At 40.2% G+C, this 20,091-nt stretch overlaps 2 protein-coding genes across 4 annotated transcripts in view; both read left to right on the top strand.

Annotated features, from left to right (window-relative positions):
- Positions 1-1,325: 1,325 nt before the first annotated feature.
- Positions 1,326-15,882, top strand: atp6ap1lb (ATPase H+ transporting accessory protein 1 like b). The gene is made up of 7 exons (XM_067592373.1): positions 1,326-2,462; positions 10,376-10,413; positions 11,006-11,088; positions 12,404-12,642; positions 12,999-13,049; positions 13,184-13,427; positions 13,777-15,882. The coding sequence occupies exons 1-7, from the start codon at positions 2,326-2,328 to the stop codon at positions 14,011-14,013; spliced, it is 1,029 nt and encodes a 342-aa protein (XP_067448474.1). The 5' UTR covers positions 1,326-2,325; the 3' UTR covers positions 14,014-15,882.
- A 1,434-nt stretch (positions 15,883-17,316) lies between these two features.
- LOC137184579 (voltage-dependent calcium channel subunit alpha-2/delta-3-like) overlaps positions 17,317-20,091 on the top strand; it is a 133,168-nt gene continuing 130,393 nt past the window's right edge. For 2 of the 3 annotated variants that reach the window (XM_067592374.1, XM_067592375.1), the window contains exons 1-2: positions 17,319-17,537; positions 19,793-20,033. The gene's annotated coding sequence lies outside the window, so the exon portion shown is untranslated. Of the gene's footprint in view, positions 17,538-19,792; positions 20,034-20,091 lie in introns of all 3 variants that reach the window. The other variant, XM_067592377.1, reaches the window with a different exon arrangement.

Genomic DNA, 20,091 nt, shown 5'->3' on the forward strand with positions numbered 1-20,091 from the left:
AAATATACCAGCAGTAAACTGTTGGTACTACAGGACTACTGTATTTTTAACACATTTCCTGTTATTCAGTCAGCCCTTTGCATGATATAATTTCTTTAGAGCAATCAGTGCTTAATGAATACCAAAGCTGTCTTCTATATACAAGATGGAGCTGGATCACATGCAACAGTCACCACATGTAACAATAAGTTAAGAGGAGACTATCAATAGTAAAGCAGCTCCTAAACTGTCTATACTAACCACCCATGATAGAGAAATGTGTATCCAGTAATGCTGTGAGACACCAAAGCGCAATATCCTCTACTAAAGTCGTCACACCTGGATGTCTTCCCGTGAGATGTTCTGTGACCCTGTCACTCTGTGACGGCAGCAGTGACAGTCTAGTTTGCACTTTTCCTCCAGTGGACTGACACACTGGCCTGCTGAAGTGACTGTGGCAGGCAGACACAGAGGGCTGAGACAGCCTTTAGTCACCTCCTGTTACTGTATGGCCTAGGAGACGCAGCTGACCTCTCAGACCCTCAGCAATACTTTAGCCATCTTAGCACACGCACACGGACATGTCACTCATGCACAAATACGCGCACACAGAATGATATATACATAAATAGCCTTTAATACCATTGCACAAGGACGCACATAGAACACACAGACAGTGAGAGAGATGAGAGACTGTTGTGCGTTCACTTTGTCATTTCACAACCTGATATGTTGGATTTGTTGAACATTGTGTATATTGACATAGGAAAGTTGTGTCTTTCAGGTTGTTTGTCCCACAAGAAGTTTATCATTCACAGCCACAACAATGTATACATTTTAAAGTCTAGTCTGCATCATTTTCCAAACAAATGAAATATGTCAATAACAGGACAACAAATATGCACAAGACACTGAAACCATGCTGTCTTGGGTTTTAATATTTAAAACAATTAGCTATGATATTACTTCAAATAACTCAAAGAATCAGGAAAATGCTATTTATATCATATGTGTCATATCCAGTATGTTTTGGCTGTGACACATACTGTATACATAGTAAAATCTTAAACCATAAAAGCTAATATAGAATAACTTACACATTCATTTAACATATTATGTTAACCATGCAATCTAGTGTCAATTTTGGACTTCTGACATATCTATTAGTTGAGTGCTCAGTGGAAAGGTCTTACACAGACACAAATGTTCATATCTGAATATATAGTATCTCCATATTATGAAGGTTGAACTATTTTATATTTTAGACATTTTAAGACTGATTAATGATGGAAAAACGACAGGATGAATCTCCGATTTTTCTCCGCAGTCACTCTTTTAGTGTGAATCATTGCCACGCATTGATGTGAAAATCTACCAATAGTAGGTCACAACATTTGGTTATATAACCACCCTTAATGTTCTGCTCTGAAAATCATCACATCATTGGATATGGAAATAAAAGATATGAGAGGATATATCAAGACCCTAGGGCATCTCACGCATGGGGGACAAATAATGAGGAGGAAACGGGATCAGCCGTCAGGGTCGTCTGGGTTGGACCCTCGTTCCCGTCTCATCCCACGGCTGCTCAGCTGCTCCTGTCATACATATTTGCAGCCTCAGTGGACAATTTCCTCAGCCGCGGGCCCCCTCAGTGCTCACAACAACACATAGATCAAGTGAATTAATTCTGCTATTGTGGCACTGCACTGGAGATCTAGGTCATGCAGTCATGGCTCTGTTTTTTTGTTGTTTTTTTTCCGTGGCCACCTAAAGTCGTGTCAACATCTTCCTATCTTCCTACACAATCTGACCTTGACATTCCCAGGTGATTTTCCACAGAGGTGTGTGCGTGTGTCTGTGAGCATGCTCCTGTGACTGATTGTGTTCATGTGTGCGCAGCCGCGTGAGCCAACATGTGTGTGGATAGATGTATGAGCATGTCTACATGTGTATGAGTGTGTTGTAGGTGGCATAGGTACGATGAGATGTGTTATGAAAAAGAATGAGCTGCTGTCTATACTTAGGGCTTGCCTGCAGCTATGTGTGTGTGAAAGAGAGGAAGAGAAGATAGAGAGCAGAGGAGTGGATGTGGGAGGGTGAGCAGAGTGAAAGAGGCAGAGGGAGGATGACAGAGAAGGGAGTAGGGTGGGAGGGAGAGGAGAGGAGAGGAGAGAAGAGAGGAGGGAGGGTGCAGCGAGGGAACTGTGACGCACGCTGATCGACTCTGCTCACTGCTGATTGGCCACGGTGACTGCCAGTCAGAGGAGCTGGGAGTCAGGCACTGCTAGGAGAGCAGATTATGAAGCGGAGCTCAACCAGCGGCAGTCTCCTCTCATTGTCTCAATGGCTGCACACGCATTCCTCCTCTGCTCCCTCGCCCTGCTGTCTGCACTCAGCCGGCCTGGGCTCTCCTCCTTCGCTGAAGAAGAGTCGCAGCCGGGACTCACCTATGATGAAGTGCCTGAAATCCTGGACAGAAGGTAAATCCATCCTCTCTATGGCTGTGAACAGAGGAGGGGTGTAGGGGAGGGGGAGGGGAGGGGTATGGGGAGATGCATGCAGGGATGCTGGGATGCTGATGTGTTCTCTTAGAGTCTTTTGTTTCTCTCCTTCACCTCCCTTCCCTTCTTCCCATCTCACCTTGGGTGTATCAGAAATCATAAAATGCAGGCAGTATTGGTTGTGTCAGTGAGAGCTGAGCTGCGAGGCTTTGTTTGTCTCAGTCTTGGGGACTGCATCAGACGCTGCTCATCGATCACGGATGGGGCTGTTGTCTCTGTACAGTAGTGTTGGGAGCTAAATAAGGCTGGGGCAGTGGGCCTGCAGGAGAGGTACAGAGACAGAGGAAAAGAGAGAGGAGAGAAGAGGGGGAGCCGCACGGAGGGAAGGTAAACAAGGATGGGACAGGGAGGAGAGGAGAGGATGCATCAGGGATGGTCTATTGGGGTCTGTTTACTGATGCAGTCATTGAGAGAGAGAGGGAGAGAGAGAGAGAGAGGAAGAGTGGAGAAGGGAATTCTAGCCGGCCATGTCTGCATAATGCCCATGCAGTCCTGCAGGTCAAATCTGGATAAAATATTCAGAGCTCAAACATAGAGGCACTCACAACAATGTCACAGGGATGGGACTGAGTAGGCAGCCAGGGCCCTTTGCTAGCCCCAGTTCCTGCCTGCTTACAGAGACATCAAGGCAAAGACCAATAATATTGTGCCAAAGCCATGTAAGGCTCTTGAAACTATGCCATGCATGACGGCTCACACAATCCTCTATAGCGCAAATGCTTCAAAGCCATAATATGCTGCAATTTCTGACACAGTTCTCTTTAATCATTGTTTAAACAATTTGTTAATGTCATACAAAGTGCACTTTCAACACAATAATACACTCGGGTCATTGGAAACTAAAAGATTATTACTGTCATGCTTTCATTTATTGCACAAACAATCTTATCTGTACACATGCTCGCAAGTCTGGAGAACAAATAACTTGGATTTAGAATTCAATATAAAACGTCTCACGGGATTGTTCTCATTCCAGCTCAATCTAGTGTTTGTGAAACCCTGACAGATCCCTATCTTAACTTTTCACCGCAGTCACTCCAACACAGAATGGCTACGTTAATTTCTCCTGGGGTTTTTGAGTCTATTCCCTGGATCAAACTTCGTATGTAACTCCACAACGTAACAGTTCTGGTCTCTAGTCACAGCTCTGACACACTCCAAGATGCTGTTATGTAAGAGCAGCCTTTCATGCCTTTCTTTCATTTCAGGGACCTTGTAGAGTGCATAACATTGGTTGAAAATGCAGAATGAGAGGTACAGTGAGTTAGAAGCCTCTGCTGCTGACAGACTTGGAAATGTAGGGAGATAATGAAGAGAAAATGTTCAGTAGGCCCAGTTTTTCTGTGGTTAGTGACATGTGGTACTATGACAAGTATAGAACTGGACTTGTGCCAGCCGATTTACAAAATTGTTGAAAAAAACAGAAATGCCCTCACGTGTGCTTATATCTTTTTTCTGGTATAATAGTTGTATTCATTATGATTTTTTTTTGGACTCAGAAACTGAACATGAAAGATGTGCATGTGTACTGCACACTATTTGCAAATTTATTATGATCTAAATACTTCATGGGAAAATATGTTAAAAATAGATTTTAGAAATAGCGACGTCTTTCCAGTGGATTTTTGCCTCTTTTAAAGTAAATCACAGGTCAGAAGGTCATAAATAAACTGATAGATTTGCCATTTTTACACGTTTTTATATAACTGTAATAATCTCTATAGTACTATTTATAAAACAATCCCTGCTTAATGCATTTCTGCTGCAAATGAACACGATCCAAATATGGGTACAGATTAGGGGTCAAAAGACCAAGTTGTGATTTTGTAAATGACCTCTTTACTCATCCTGACCGAGTCATCACTAGCTGAAGCAATGATAGAGCATGAAAGGAAAACTATTGCAAGATGAGATTTTGCAGCTGTAGTTTAAATTTGTTTGCAAATGAAAAACGCGTTGATGCTGCTGTAAGCTTTTCTATTGTGAGACTCTGAAAAGATAGAAAGAAAAATATGGATCTCGTACAGAGCTAGTCACAAATGTTTTAACGAGTAGCATGAACTTCAAGAAAGAAAGGTTAGATGATGCATCTTCAAGGACCAGAATTACTAAATAACATAAAGCTTTTTATAGGTTATTTCAAAAACTGTTAGTGACCTGATCAAATACCTATTGAAATTTTTTCTAAAATATCTCTAGCCAATGAAGAATGAGTAAGGTTCCCTGTTTAAGAAATAGAATAAGGTACAAAATACTAGTCATATTTTATGTATACAAGTCACACATTTTAATTACAATAAAAACTTAGTAAGTAAAGCTCACAAAGTTCTCAAACGACACAAGTCAATTAGACATGACCCAATTTCCAGATCCTGCTACACTCAAATTATGCAATATCATTCACACTACCCAACAAAAAAACGGCTCCTGACATGTTTACATGGAGGCAACGGGGTTGACACAATTATCATAAGCTTGAGGCATTTACAGTAAGAATCATACATCTTTACATATAAGTAAGCTTATTATCAGGCTACAAAATAATCATCTAAAATTCTGAATAAAAACAATCAGATTGCAAGACTTTTGCATAAGAAGAATTTTAAATTCTTGTAATATTTGTTTCTGTTAGCTGATGAGAATTGTAACATGAGCACGGAGTATATTTTGTTTACAGTTTTAAAGGTTTATCTACCACAGTGTATAGTCAACATGTGCTTAAATTTATCTTAAATCTGTTAAACACTGACAAACCCACCCAAATATAGACACAGATTAGAGATCAAAGTACTGGATTTCCAGTGGAAGATTGATCAGTTATCCCTTTTCAAAGAAAGATTAAAGGGTTAAAAGACTTACAGCTAATTTTAGAAATATTCATACGTAATTTCACTTCATAAAAATATGTACTCAGTTTATTTTACAGGTTGAGGAACTAAACAGGGTGATAAAAGTCAAGTGCAGATAAATAAATATATGTATATAAAAATATGTGCAATATCCTGTATGCAATCACCATTCCTGAAGTTAGTCATACTCTGTGCATGCTAGCACTGACACATTTGATCTCAGAGACGTAGGAAGATTTAGAAAACTCTAGCGGTTGACCTGAGGTCAAATTTGAAGCTGCAATCAAAGCTATACTGAAATGGCCGCAGAGCTCTGAGCGGCATCTTAGCAAACTCCTAAAGCTTAATCTGCACTAATAAATCTATTAATAGGCCAACACCTGCCCAGCGTGGGATTAAGACATGTTTCCTGCCGTGACAGGGACAAAATAATTTACAGAGTACTCAGTACTTTTTAATGAATGAAGTTAGATTTTATTTTACATACTGCAAAAGTAATTCTGTCACTGAGATTAGCATTACTTTGCTGAAGCAGTTCATCCAGTACATTGTGAAATACTATCATAGCTGGGTTTGACATTTCATGTAGGCATAATACAAGGAAATGTGAGTACAGGAACACATCACTATAGTCTGATACACTATTGATATACACAATGACAACGGTGCTAGACAAAGTATCCAAACCTTAATGGCTAATTGTCTAATAAAATTGCTAAATATTACCATTTGTGTAATCTCTCTTTTTTTTAAATGTAGTTTACAGTGATGAACCACATGGAAAACCAATAACTAGCTTTTATTCCTGTAGTGGGATGTAGAGGCTTGGATCCATGATCCATGATTTACAGAGTGTGTGAGTGCAATGGCTCAGCACTCTGTGGTAGCAGAGAGGACTTGTTTACAAGTTTGGGGAGCAGACACCACACCTTCTCTCTGCTCAGCAGCACACAGCAGAGGCAGAGATGAGGGATAATCAACTATTCAGCTACGGGCTTGAATAAGGATGTCTAGTGGAAATACTCTAGTGAAAATGTATCAATCAAGACACCATGAGTAGCATAGATGACTCTCATTGTTAATATTTAATAGCCAGAACCCTTACTTAACTAAAAATAACTACAATTATAACAGACTAACAATCAACATAATGTGGTCAGGTTGATATTGTACTGTTTATTTCGACATAGGTGTGTCTTATGTGTGGGCGCACTTGCGTGCGAACATATTTAAGGATATATGCAGAGGCAGTGAGGTGAGCCAAGGAGTGGCTCTGGCATGGCTTTGATTATATAAAGGGCCTGTTCAGCACCCAGGCACCGTGTGACAGGCTGAGCCAATGACGGGGCCGCAGCAGTCCAGGGTTGCTGACCTCGCGAAACTGGCACTGGAACAAACGGCTGGGCTTTAGTTAACACTCACACACTCACGCTTGCACACATATACAGACTCCTCTGGCCCCTTTCAGCCAGCTGAGGCCTGGGTAGGTGCAGAGGAAGGAGCGCTTATTCACTTGTGTTTGGGATGGGCATGAGAGGGGGGGTGGGGGTTGCATATGCAGTTTGTTGACAATGACACAAACAGTTGTTAATCTCCTACTGTGGTTATGCACTGTTCACATGGATTCATAAATATGTAAATCAGATAGAAAGATTTTTAAAATCTTTGTGTTGTTATAGGACCTGTTAATGTTTGAGGTGCAGGTGACAAGTGCAGCATCCAAGTACCTACCATGCTACTGAGGTTTCAGTCACAACTGCCAGCTGCCAAAGGCGTAGTGCTATTGGCAGCCATTCATACACCAACATGCTTACCCAGCATACATCTGGGCAGATATAAATATTTGGACTTACCATATAAAGAAACTGTCATACTGTTACTCATCGAATAGTACATGTAGGCATTACGTACAACCAAGCTCACAGGGATGTACATACATGTACAAGTCAAACATGTGGATGCACCTTCCCATTCACTTGAATGAGAAAGTGTGTCCAAACTTTTGACCAGCACTGTACATGCCCACATGTGCTCACACACACACATGCATGTCCCAGGGAGTCTCTAATTAGCTAATCATGATGCTGACGTAGATGTTGGCAAATACCCACACACACACACACGCACACACCAAAATGTAGGTTGAGGAGCTTGTATACAGGAAAAGGCAGAATACCTCCCATCTGGTCACTTACTCACTCACGTGCTACAGACACCATCATGCAGCTATCGTTATCTAGGCCGATGCTTAATTAATTTGATTTATTGAGAAGACCCACCTGGTTACTCTACAGCTGTGTGATAGGTGACCTGGAACAAGGGCAAAATCAATGTTGTTGAACACTGGAAGAGCAGCCTGAATCATCATGTGGCATACCATAGAACATAAGCTATCTGTTTTCTCTACAACCTTTATTTTATTCATTCAATTGAGTACATTAAGTTCTTTTATGTAAAAACAATCAGCAACCTTTACCTAACCAGCCAGCCTTTCCAGTTGTTACAGTAATCAACAGGCTGATATTGATTTACTAGAGGAACTCCAAGAAATAAGTACATGTTTAAAAACTGGACTTCAACAACCATGGTCAAAGTTCAAAGTCATGATATCAGAGGTCATTTCAAATCTATTAATTAGCACTTGAACTGTCCAGAATGCTGCAGGCTCTGACATCATGCCTTAATCTCTTCATCTTGTTCACGGCCTACGTCTCTCCATATTTGGGCTCCAGAGGACCTGGCCTGTGCTTACCACTAATCCTAATCCATCTGGCACTAAACTACACAATATTGCCCAGGTGGAAACTGCACCAGATGGGTAGATAACTGCTCCAGACTGCTGGCATTGATATATCTGGCAACCTACCCTGAAACCGTAACTTCCAGTGCTATCAGACACATGACCTGATAATTCCTTTTTATTTGCTAGCTGCTGCCCATGTCTGCTCACCTTGTTTTGACCTGCAATCAAATTCCCCTCCCTGGAGCAATAAGTAAAATTTTTAAAAATGTCAGAATGGACTAGTGGGATGCATCATTTCGTTAATCTGAAAAAAAGTATTCAGCTGTGTCTGAGATATTATGCATGACACATGAGCCAATCAGTGAAAATATCACAGTGACGTGAAAAGATCCATGAGTCTGGCCAAAATCCAGTTCAACTGTTTGAAATTTTCAGCATGACAGGCAAATGAAAAAAAAAACAAACAAAAAAAACAAAACACAGCCCTATCCTCCATTTATATGATGGAAAAAGGAAAATTATAACTAACTATAAAACCCTTACAAGCCTTATAATTTTGCAAATTGATATTCAATTATGAAATCAAATCACAAGCATGTACTCTATGGTTTGTGAAAGTAAGAAGTAGTGTAGCTCAAAATTTAAAATAATTTAAACAGTTCAGTAGCCATTTGCCAACTCGTTGTTATTATAAAATGTAGGTTGGGTTTGTTCTCCATGGACAATTTAAGTATATGGGGCAGCTCCACCAACGTCTAGGTCACCACATGAGAAGAATCACAGTGTATGAACACTCCTTCACAACAGCAGTCACCACTACTGACTGGCTTTTGTGTGTTTAAACTTAGTACAAATATTCAGGTCATCTTCAGTCTATCTTGTATCACTCCCCTTGTAGAGAAGCCTTTCCTACGAGATCACAGCATTGCTATTCCATGAAAGATTACAAGGCTAAAATAAATAATATCTTTATAAACACTGCTTTTGGTGTCCTGCAATTCATAAAAAGTTCTTGGGAGACTTGTGACCAAAGCTGGAAAGTAAACAGACTGCAGTAATCCCAGGTGACGTGACAAAAGTCAGACGTTAGTTGTCATGCCCAGTCCCACAAGTCTTAGGTTTACCTTTTACAAGCCCATTATAAGTGGCTACTGTGTAGAGATTAGCAAGTCAACCCAGAAGATCACCAAGGACATGCTAGGACAGACCACACATTCAGAGCAATGGGTGGACCATTGCTACAAGCAGAACTGGCCATGTCAACGCCGCTCAGTAAGCCCATTGCTGGTGTATTACGTCTTTGATTAGACAGTTAAAAGGATCAGGATTAGCTTCAAGAAGTCCAAGGCTATGCAGGGTTTAGTTAGACTGAGAGCAGGACAGCTGCTTAGGCAAACACGTGAAGGAAAAGGAAATGCTTTGTCCTCTCTGTCCCTTGTGTACTATGTAGGTCAGTCCCACATCAAAGATTGGTCATTTTGTAAAAGTACTAGGCCTACACCACACAAAGACTGAATTTCTTCAACATACACATAAGCAATACTCTTGACTTTACTACTAATAAAATTCTGTGGGCAAAGTATTCTGAGTTTATAATTCTTGTTGTGCAGCTGTGCATTGTGCAGTCCCATGTGAAAATGAGTCTTTGAAGATCATATATGTTGTAAAATGTGTAATTTAATAAGTTAACATATCAACTTAAAATGTGTGTGTATTTATTTTTACCACTTTCATTGATATCTAATACAACAATATAGTTTTACTATGTGTATATGGTACTTTAAAACATATCATATAGGTAAATGGTACTGAAGGAGTTAAAAAGCATAAGTTTTGTATGCTGTTTTTAAGAAGAAATGTTTGGTACACACTAGTTTAGTAGCACACGGGTGCAGTAAAATATTGAAGAAAAGGTGTATGAAAGTGGGCATAATCATTTGTGATTGACAGTGACTACACAAACACTCATTTTATAAATTTATGGAATTCATTTTACAATAAATTATAAAAGGTGTTTTCATATAGGGTAGGTTACAGATCTGTTTTTGGTCCCTGTGTTTTTGCTGCAGCTGCATCAGTAGACTTAGATCAGTAGAACTTTCAGCATCAAGGAAAAATGCTAAATAAGCACTGTACAGATTATGTATAGGAGTATTATTTATATATAAAAAAAGGACCATCAACATTTCCTTGTATCTCATGATCACAAGATCTTATTGTGTCTTCTCTCATTTCCACAGCAAAGAGGACCCTAAACAAGCAACAAGAGTCAGATCAAGTAAGTAACAAATCTGGTGTGACAGTAGCCCTGATTCAATCAAACCTGTCCTGCTAATTTTGATGCTGATGTGTTGGATAGATAGTCCTGACAAATGCATTTCACCCTTAATGATGGAGACATCTTTGCTTCATCATAATAACAAACAGATTTTGAAGTGTGGCGTGTGCGTGATCCATACACCTCAGTGGCAATCCAGATGTGTGGCTATATTTAGACCCTTTGAAATAAAGGCAGAAAAAAGACATTCCTTTAAATTATATGATGGTAAATCATATGTTGCTGCAACAAGATGAACAGCATTTGTAAACACTGAACAATACTACTGTAACTGAAATAAACTGCTGATGAGTCACTGTGATGACGCAAAACAACTAGAAATAGAGAGAAGCCTGAGCACCGAGGTGTACGCAGGATCTCTTTGTGCTTGTGTTTGTAGTGTGTGTGTGTGTGTGTGTGTGTGTGTGTGTGTGTGTGAAATCGGCTGAACTTTTATGATTATGTTGCAATCTGCAATGCAGCATTGCAATCAGCTTAATATGTATACTGATATAATCTTTCATGGTGCAGTAATGTGTGTATATATTTTCAGGTCAAGATGGTGGGTACGGCTTAGAAAGTGAAAAGGTTATTTTGATGCCTGAAGATGAAAACCCACTCAGGAGAATACTGCAGGTACACACTCTATTTCTCCCGCACTACTGTATCCCCACCATCAGCCCCTCTATCTTTCTGTACATCCAAACACACACACACACACTCACACACATACATGTGCACCAGCATGCACGCAAACAAAACACAGAATACTCACTCAGCCTCACTGCTTGACCTTGGATGTGGGAATATTGTTGGTCTGCACATTCACCACGGGTAAAACATCACTCCCACCCACACACATACAGTAGGATCGCTTTAAATGAGCAGTAGTTTTAATGAAAACATATGCTGTATCAGCTGATGCATCCAGGCACAGTTACATCTGTTTCATATAGATTAAAGGATTCCTTGCAGTAAGCTCTCCTAAACTACTGTATTTAGTACTGTATCTTTTACACTTTTTGGAAATTGTTGTATCATTTATCCTACCTTAGTTTCCAAATATTTAATCATATACTAAACAATGAAAAATAGTGACTTCACAGTCACAGTGAATGACACTTTACATGTCTTGTAAAATAGTGCTGGATTAGCCCAGATGCCCTTCAGTGAGATGTGGCCTCTGAGCAAAGAGATTAAAAAGCTAGAGGAGGCAGTTTCTATCTGCACAGTGCAGCCAATGTGGTCTAATAGCTACCGCACCATTATATGCAAATTCAGAAAGCTTATGTTTTCTACCCAGAGGAGAACACTGCTCCTTCCTCAATTTAAATTCATGGGTGGGTGGAACACTGAACTTTACACATTACTGACACTTTGAGGTCAGAATGACAAGCTTAAAAGAAAGGTGGATTTTTAATTAAATATCACAGCATGTACAAGAGGGAGGCACAGCAGACCTGCTTTGGATCAATTGTGTAGAAGAAATGAAGAGCTGCTAAGTGGTAGTATACACAGATCACACTGACACATGCTGTAGAAGAGGAGCATCTGATTGATATGGTTGCATACAATGAGGAACAAGATAGTTTAAATGCATTGCTGTGTTCCAGTTCAGGGGCTGGATCCTTTAAAGTCTGCATTTCTTGTCTAAATATGCACTAGTTTATCGCTGCACCACAAAGTATCTGTTTATGTCTGGTATTTACTAATTTTGGCAATTTGGAGCGACGCAGGGTCAGTAAAGCCTTTAGGGTACACATATTTTATGGGCCACATCCTTGTAAGTATGCAGCCCCTGAAATGAGGCACAGCTCTGAGAAACAATCTGATCGCCCTCTAGAGGACAGTCAAAGAATGCAACACTGCTGCTGCCTACATTTTGGTTGCCAGTTCACTGCAGTTTCTTTATTTCTCCTTTTGCTTAACTCCTTTCTTCATATGTTTGCAGCCTTTTAACTGGCATCAGCCAGGGATGTCTCACAGTAAGAGGAAGCTGCTCCAGTCTCTGATGGGGCCTTATGGCCCTCTGAGTGTGTCTTACAATGGGAAGACCTGCATTCTGTTCAAGGCCAAGCGCCTGGCAATACGCTACAGGAACCACACCTTTATTGATCTGACTGAGAGAGTCTTCAACCCCAATTCACCCGTGGACACTAAGGGCTCCATCTGCACCAAGGAGAAAGCAACGTAAGTTAAACCAAAATGTGGGCAGTCAGGCTCAGAATCACAGTCACTTTCTTCACACAGTACAACTTGTACCAAAGGAATTTGTTTGGGATTTTAGAGAATTTTTACAAGTACATTGCAAGACAGATCACATTAGTGTGCTAGACACATATAATGAGAACTCACATATCTACATATATAGCCAAGGGATCGGCATAGGTTTGATACTACTAGACCAGGAATTAGAAATAGCATCCAAGGAAATTTTACATGTCTAGAAGAGAGTAGTAATTAAATATTTAATGTGGTCTTTTGAGAATTATTTTGAGCTACTGTTCTAAATCGGATCTTTTAATTTTGGATTTGTTCTTCCACAGGCTTTCATTAAAGTTTGGTGATGTGGAAGACTTGCGAGGTCTAGTAATCAGGTAAAATGCACATTCTTAATTCATCAACATCTTCAAAATGCATTTGAACCTAAAAGTTTTCATTTATAAGCATTAAATTTTTAAGTGCATGTGTGAACTGCGTGTGTAACTAACTGCATTGTCTCTTCTGCCAGGCTTCAGATGTCAAACACTTTTTACGAGGCAGCTGGTCAAAACTGGTTTACACTAGACAGCGTTCACATCCACTACAACTGGACCCAGGAGGCTACATTCAACGCCAGTGAGGTCTACGCTCCTGCCACTTCATCCTACCATTGCCAGCACGTCAGCAGTCTGCACAAATATGACACCCTGCTAGTGCCCAGCTCCCACACTGACACATCCGCTAACTGGCACATCACTTTCACTGATTTCCAGGTACACTACCGTAGAAGGGGCACAAGCTTTGTTGTGTAACTCTCCCAGTAATGTCTGCACTTTCACTGTTATATAGTCTTCTCCTCCTGTTTCCTACAGGTGTGCATGTATGTGTATGTTTGCCATTTCCTTTTGTGTTCTGCCTGTTTGGCTGTCAGTCAGTCTGTCAGTCTGTTTACCGTCTGTTTGGCAGTCTGTCAATCTGTCTGTATACTGTTTAGCCATCTGCTAGGCTGTCTCAACCCGTCCATCTGCCCAGTGTCTCTGTGCCTGGTAAGCCCAGTAAGAGCCAGTTGTCCTCTTTAGTTCAGCCTAATCTCATCTTTCCGCCTTCTCTCTGCTCTTTCAGATCCAGGCCTTCAACGTTCAGTCGGACAAGTTTGCGTCGGCCAGTGACTGTGCCACTTTCCTGACGCCAGCCATCCTGATGGGCTTGGTGACATCTTTGATCCTGCTCCTCGTTTTAGCCTATGCCCTGCACATGGTGGTACACCTCAAACACATCGACCGCTATGAGGAGCACAAAGCCACTGTCTACTTTCCACGTAGTCCAGAGGCTGAGTTGCCAGACAAGAACAGCCTGTGAGGGGAAAAAAAGAGCCGGAGGACGACAGGGGGAGCGAGCGAGAGAGGAAGCTGAAAAGCAAGGCTGAGGGGGAGTGCAAGTGAATACAAGATGGAAAAAGTATCCTCCACAGAATATTTGTTAAACAAAATGACAACTTTGCCTGTTCATATGAAAACCTTGTAAGTCTTACCTACTTTAAGTAAATGCAGACCGTGGTTGGATACTTTTTCCTCATTGACCTGCATCTTGGCATCCATATTTTGAATAAGGCCTTTGGATGCTCAAGCCTCTCCCTGAGAGATGGTTCATGATCCAAACGTCAAAGGTCAAGGACAGTCCCGGGGCCCTGAAGGGCAACAGCGTATACAGGCCTTTACCCCAGCCAGCCATTAAAACCACAACAGGCTAGCAACTGTAGCTAATACAGCTAACATCAGATGCTCCTGATTAAATGTATGTATTACATGGCTCACAAGTGTCATATTACAAACTTCCGTCGCGCACATTGTCTTTCCAGCTTTCATTACAGTGTACTTTGTCTAATACCGCTGCAAGAAATATATCCTTCAAACAGCCAGTTTTATAGCTGAAATAGCCGTATTAGCTGCATGCCATAAAAGGCTGGTCTATCTGGGCTAGCACAGTGTTTCCTAATAATCTGGATTACAGGAAGTCTTGCATGAGTTGCATCTTAAAATAATCAAATGTGGCACAAAGTAGAAGGAGCTTGAAAAGCTTTTGAGTGTAAGACAAAGGAAATATCGGGAACCACTGGTCTAGCATCTGGCTGGAGTGAACGGACCAGCAATACTGGCCCTTCAGAGCCTTTGGCGTCTCTCACCCCACCCCTGAACAAGACTGCTGCTTGGGACTTAACTGTGAAACGGCCTTTTACAGACCAGCCAGACAAAGGGGGTTCTACAAACTAGCACAACATTGGTTAGTTGCGAAAGCACTAACAACAAACTTTCAAAGACTATACAAGGAACTATGCTGCACAAGACGGCCCGTCTGAGGGCATGGCAGGAATGCGGGTCTTGGGATGACTCAACTCTCTGAGAGTCGAGCGTTTGGACAAGGGAGGCCATGGGTCCTCCATCCACACCACTGGGTCTGACTGCCAAAGTGAAGCTACAAAGGAGTTGCCATAAACTATGGTGAGAGACAGAGTGAGACAATGTGAAAATGAAAGCTAACCGTTACAGCTATGTACAAAACAAAAACACATACATGTACAGAAGTGTCACTCTGCGGAGGTCTTTTTTTATATTCAGTGTAATCATGAACTACTATTAGGTACAGGATGACTATGCTAATCCTCATAACCAAAAGGATATACAAAGCTGTAGATACATTTAGATCTCTATACGATCATAGCTGTTTACTATCTTCAAATATTGCACAACTAATAAACATAGGTACAAGTAAGACATTGTGCTATGAGGATTGGTGAAAGTATCAATGCATATGATTTTTTCTACAAACTATTAACATATTACATTGTCTGTCTATTTGTTTTAAGTTGGGCCTGACAATGTAAGGTCCAGTTTCATCTAACTGTAAATTACAGTACAAATTCCTACCATAGAAGGACGATACTATGGAATGCCGTCCACCCACTGGGACTTATAGATGCCATTATTACGCCAGAAGCCACACTAGCAGCAGTAACAGCATCAGTGAGTCATTACTACTGATAAAAACACTCAGCATGACAGTAAGTAGATATCTTAACATTCGATATGGCAGTTCTGTCAATCTGTAGCAGTGTGAAATGTGTTCTTTGGTCATAAATGTATCCTACAAACTATGAAATGAGTGGAGGCAGTTTGTCCAAGGACCAACTGATGTAGATTGAAAAATAAATGATATCCAGAGGAAAAGGTATGCTGTGTGTATATGTTGTTTTGTACTGCATACATAGGCACACTGATTACATATTCCTGTAGGTTTTCCTGGTAATTCTAATCAAACCGATACCAAATCTAAATGAAATTAATTGTAATTTTCATCAAGTATTTCCCCAAATTTTGATCATGTTGTTAATTGTTACTTAACCTGAAGCTGTCCAACCTAGTGTCCAGGTTTTCTGCCAGCTCTGTCTCCCTCCTGAGTGCCATATGCTGTCTTCTCTCACCTCTCTCTATCCTAAAATGTCAGTGCCCCCTGACTGGGACAGTTTACCTACAGGCGTCTGTCCAATCGAACTCCTTCAGGCAATCATAGCCGCATAATGAGTAATCGTGAACAGTGCCATGAATCACCTTTTCAATGATGTTTAGTTTCACTTTTTCAGTTTACTTTTGCATCCACAACACAACACACATTTTCTTATTTCAAAGAAGGTAAAAGTGAATTACACCTTATCAAATACAATATCATTACAGCATGGGATCTAGTATGAGGGGTAGCAATATCCAACTATTTATCTATTTATTCTAGGCTTTCATGACAACACACAAGAACACTAAGCTATTGAAATTTTAATTGAAATACTGAAATCCTAATTTTATTTTCAGCTTTCAATTTGGATTTTTAAAAACATCACAAAGAGTAAATTGAACAAGATTCAATAAGAAATAAGACAGTGTCATTCGCAATCCAGCAAAACACAGGGAGGCAAATTCTGCATATGTGACTTTTGTGTAATGCCTTGATAAGACATGTTTGTTTTTATAATGACATCTAGTGGCCACAAGTGGTCAAAGCAACTAGCAGCACTTATAATACCATCATAATACCTATAGCCAGTGTGTGTAGTAAGTTGGACTTTTTGTTTGTTTGTTTGTTTTTTAGTAATATGATTCATTTGCTTTTTCAGTAACCATTAGCTAATGTAACAATGTGAGATTCAGAATGACACTGTAGTTACAAAACCCAGTAAGACTTACTTTTTCATTTCTTGGGATGTGTTGTTTGCTGTCTTACCAAAGGTGGCTGGTATCGGTCTTTCTCTGTGCGTTCATCCCATGGGTCAAGTGAAGCCAATGCGGAAGTACCATAAACCTACATGCTCTAGTTGCCAGCAGGGGGCGACACTGCCTCCAAAAGAAGTCCGTTTGTAAAGATGTCTATGGAAATATGACCCTACTTCTCACTTGATTTATTATCTCAGTAAATACTTTCCTAATGACTTTATGGTCTCAATCGCTAGTTTGGAGTCTTCTTCAATACAGAATGATGTTCATTTTGTAAATTATGGCCACATTTAGAGTAAAATAGATGATAAAGCAGGGTATGCTTTAGGGCGTGGCTACCTTTTGATTGACAAATCGCTACCACACCGGTGTGTGAGGTGCTGTAGCTGAAACCTGGAGAGCTCCTCCCCTCTTATCGAAATATTGTCACTTCTCATCACTTATGGCTCCTAAAAACCAAGATGGCGACGGTCAAAATGCCAAACTCGAGGCTTCAAAACGAGTCCACAAACTACTGGGTGACATCACGGTGGCTCCGTCCATTATTTCTACACAGTCTATGGTTCGGTAACGTCAAGTAGCACAGGTTCTGGGTCCGCCAAAAGAGAAGGAATAAACCTGCAGGTAACTCGAAAGTTATCTTATTTACATGTTATATCTTCTTAGCTGACGAGTTGTAGTGTGTGTGAACTATCTTAAAATACTTAAATATCAAAACGTTTTTTCCTGTTATCCAGCAGCAGGTTGGATCTTTGAATGTGAATATTTTCTGGTCTCTCTAGTCTTCTATGATAGTAAACTAAATATCTTTGGATTGTGGACAGTTGCCTCTTTGGGAAACAGTGATAGTCATTTTTCACCATTTTTACCATATTTTATAGACCAAACAACTAATCAAGAAGATAATCGACAGATTGACAATGAAAATAATTGTTTGCAGCCCTAATGACAATTTAACCTCAACCTAAAGTTCAACCCAAAGATATCTATAAGAACCATAATCCATCCCCAACCCAGTAAGCACATATACAAGACTGAAATCCATAATTAACACCCACAAAGTGTCATATTGAATGAATTGAAAAAGTGAGGATTAATGTAACTTTGCTATTAATGATTAATGTAAAGTAGCATTAATTAGATTTAATTTAGTGATAGGAGCCTACTTTACATTTACCAAGTAACTTGCACATCGCCTGTAATGTATGGTATGTTCAGTTGGCCAGTGGTGTTTTAATCTATAGTTTTAATGCACTGCAATGTTCAACATATTGTAGCTGATATTTAAATTCTATGGAAGTCTGCCAGGTGTTTGATGCTTGTGTGTAATGTGAATATGATTAAGCCCATGCTCAGTACAAACTGGAAAGTGTTACCTTGTGGTTCATACATGTACAGTATCAGGAGAAATTTGTATCTGATCTTGGTGTTGAAGAAAGGGTCAAGGTGTCTAAAAAATTTCATAATTAATCCTTTAGGGGCTGTACCATATTTGGTGTCAGTCTGGTCAGTACAGAAGTTGTCAACCAACTCTGTGGACCAAAGTGCTGAACAGATACACAGCCCAAGATACCAACATTTCCATTAGGCATTGTGGTTAATGGGGCAAACAATGAGACTATGGAGAACAGAAGTACAGATTGCACATCACAGTCTGTTGCAGACCATTAGCTCCACCAGATATCTGAAGTTTAAGTCTAAAACTTAGAACCTCAGAACTGAAATGTGGAAAACAAACCTTGTGTGCAGAACAGAGGCTTTGTATTACATGGTTAGATGGATCCTTTTTTTTTGCCAAAATTGGACGCATTACTTCAGTCATTTTTTGGAATAACCTATTTTGTGATTTACAGAGATCATTTTGACTATTCATGTTACACAGATGTACTGTAGAAGACTGCCAAGTTGCTCTCTAATGCAGCGGTACAGAACAGGAAGATTGTATGCATGAATTCTGCATGCATTGAGCATCTAATTCATTCATCCACTAGAGGTCAGGATAGCAATGTATTCAGTAATGGGTAATGCAGTGAACAGCTGTACATCCTACACAGTGGTAGTTAAATATGATGATATTCAACCTAGAAGACAGAGACCAGACACAGTGGACAATATTCACAAATACATGTCATAAATTATTCAAATTTCATATTTTCTGACACATTATCTCACACCCTGAGTAGTATATAAAACTTGTTTTTCCATAAAAAGCAAGTTGTCAGTTACCTAATGAATAATTTATATCTGTGTAAGAAAGATATAGCACTTAAAAAATAAAAAGTCATACAGTAAATGCGAGACTGGTTGCGTATTTTTCTAAAATTGAATGGAAGTTTACTGTTAAGGGTTTTATCTACTCTTGAGGGGCATCAGCATCAAAAATATAGGTTGTCCTCATGTGATTGTGCCTCCACATCTGTGCATAGAATTTGTAACTTCACCTAATATCCACTAGATGTCAGTATTTGCTTGAGTTTTTTTTCCAACTGCCTCTGGATGCAATGTAACCACTAATAAATGAATGATAATACATTAAGATTTACACCTACTGCAGCTAATTTACAATTAAATCTATTAGTATGCAAGCCAAAAGTAAAGATTTTATTCAAATGGCTGTTATTTGCTTGAATGATAATATTATAGCACTAGAGCTCCATATCCAATTAAACAAATAATATACAAAAATACTCCAGGAGGAATAAAAAAAAGATTGATCAGCAGCTCTTAATGACAGGGGCAAAGATTTTTTTAGATGACAGTTAAGCTGTAGACTTTTATTTGACCAAATTTCCCTCAGTGATCCAAAATTTCCCTCTTTTTCTGAGACATGCAGAAGAAGAGTCATGTTTAGTGTTTGTTGTTAATCTCTCCCCGTGCAGAACTCCAGAGCGAGGATCCTCAGAGTGCTCAAAGCTGGGGATTCGGACTTTGTGGCCACAGCCTGTGCAGAGACAGATAGGCCTGCCTGTTTTATATGTAAAGCTGCCAGCCAGAAAGCACAGGCCCGCAGGGTACTCTGCACAACTCCTTTGTTGCAGCCAAACTGTGGCAGGGTCCCACCATCTAAGCTGCTTTGCATTCTGGGAGCACAAGAGATGGGAAGGACACTAAGACTGGGAGGTGGGTAAAGTTGGACATTTTTTTTAGAGATCCATGTTCACATGCTCTTTACACAGCT

The sequence above is a fragment of the Thunnus thynnus genome, chromosome 6 (genome assembly GCF_963924715.1).
Source record: "Thunnus thynnus chromosome 6, fThuThy2.1, whole genome shotgun sequence".
In the NCBI taxonomy this organism is placed as follows: domain Eukaryota; kingdom Metazoa; phylum Chordata; class Actinopteri; order Scombriformes; family Scombridae; genus Thunnus; species Thunnus thynnus.

Coding starts and splice junctions, on each gene's coding strand:
- atp6ap1lb (XM_067592373.1), top strand. CDS start 2,326: ATGGCTGCACACGCATTCCTCCTCTGCTCCCTCGCCCTGCTGTCTGCA. Junction 2,463..10,375: donor CCTGAAATCCTGGACAGAAG/GTAAATCCATCC, acceptor TCATTTCCACAG/CAAAGAGGACCCTAAACAAG. Junction 13,050..13,183: donor TTGCGAGGTCTAGTAATCAG/GTAAAATGCACA, acceptor CTCTTCTGCCAG/GCTTCAGATGTCAAACACTT.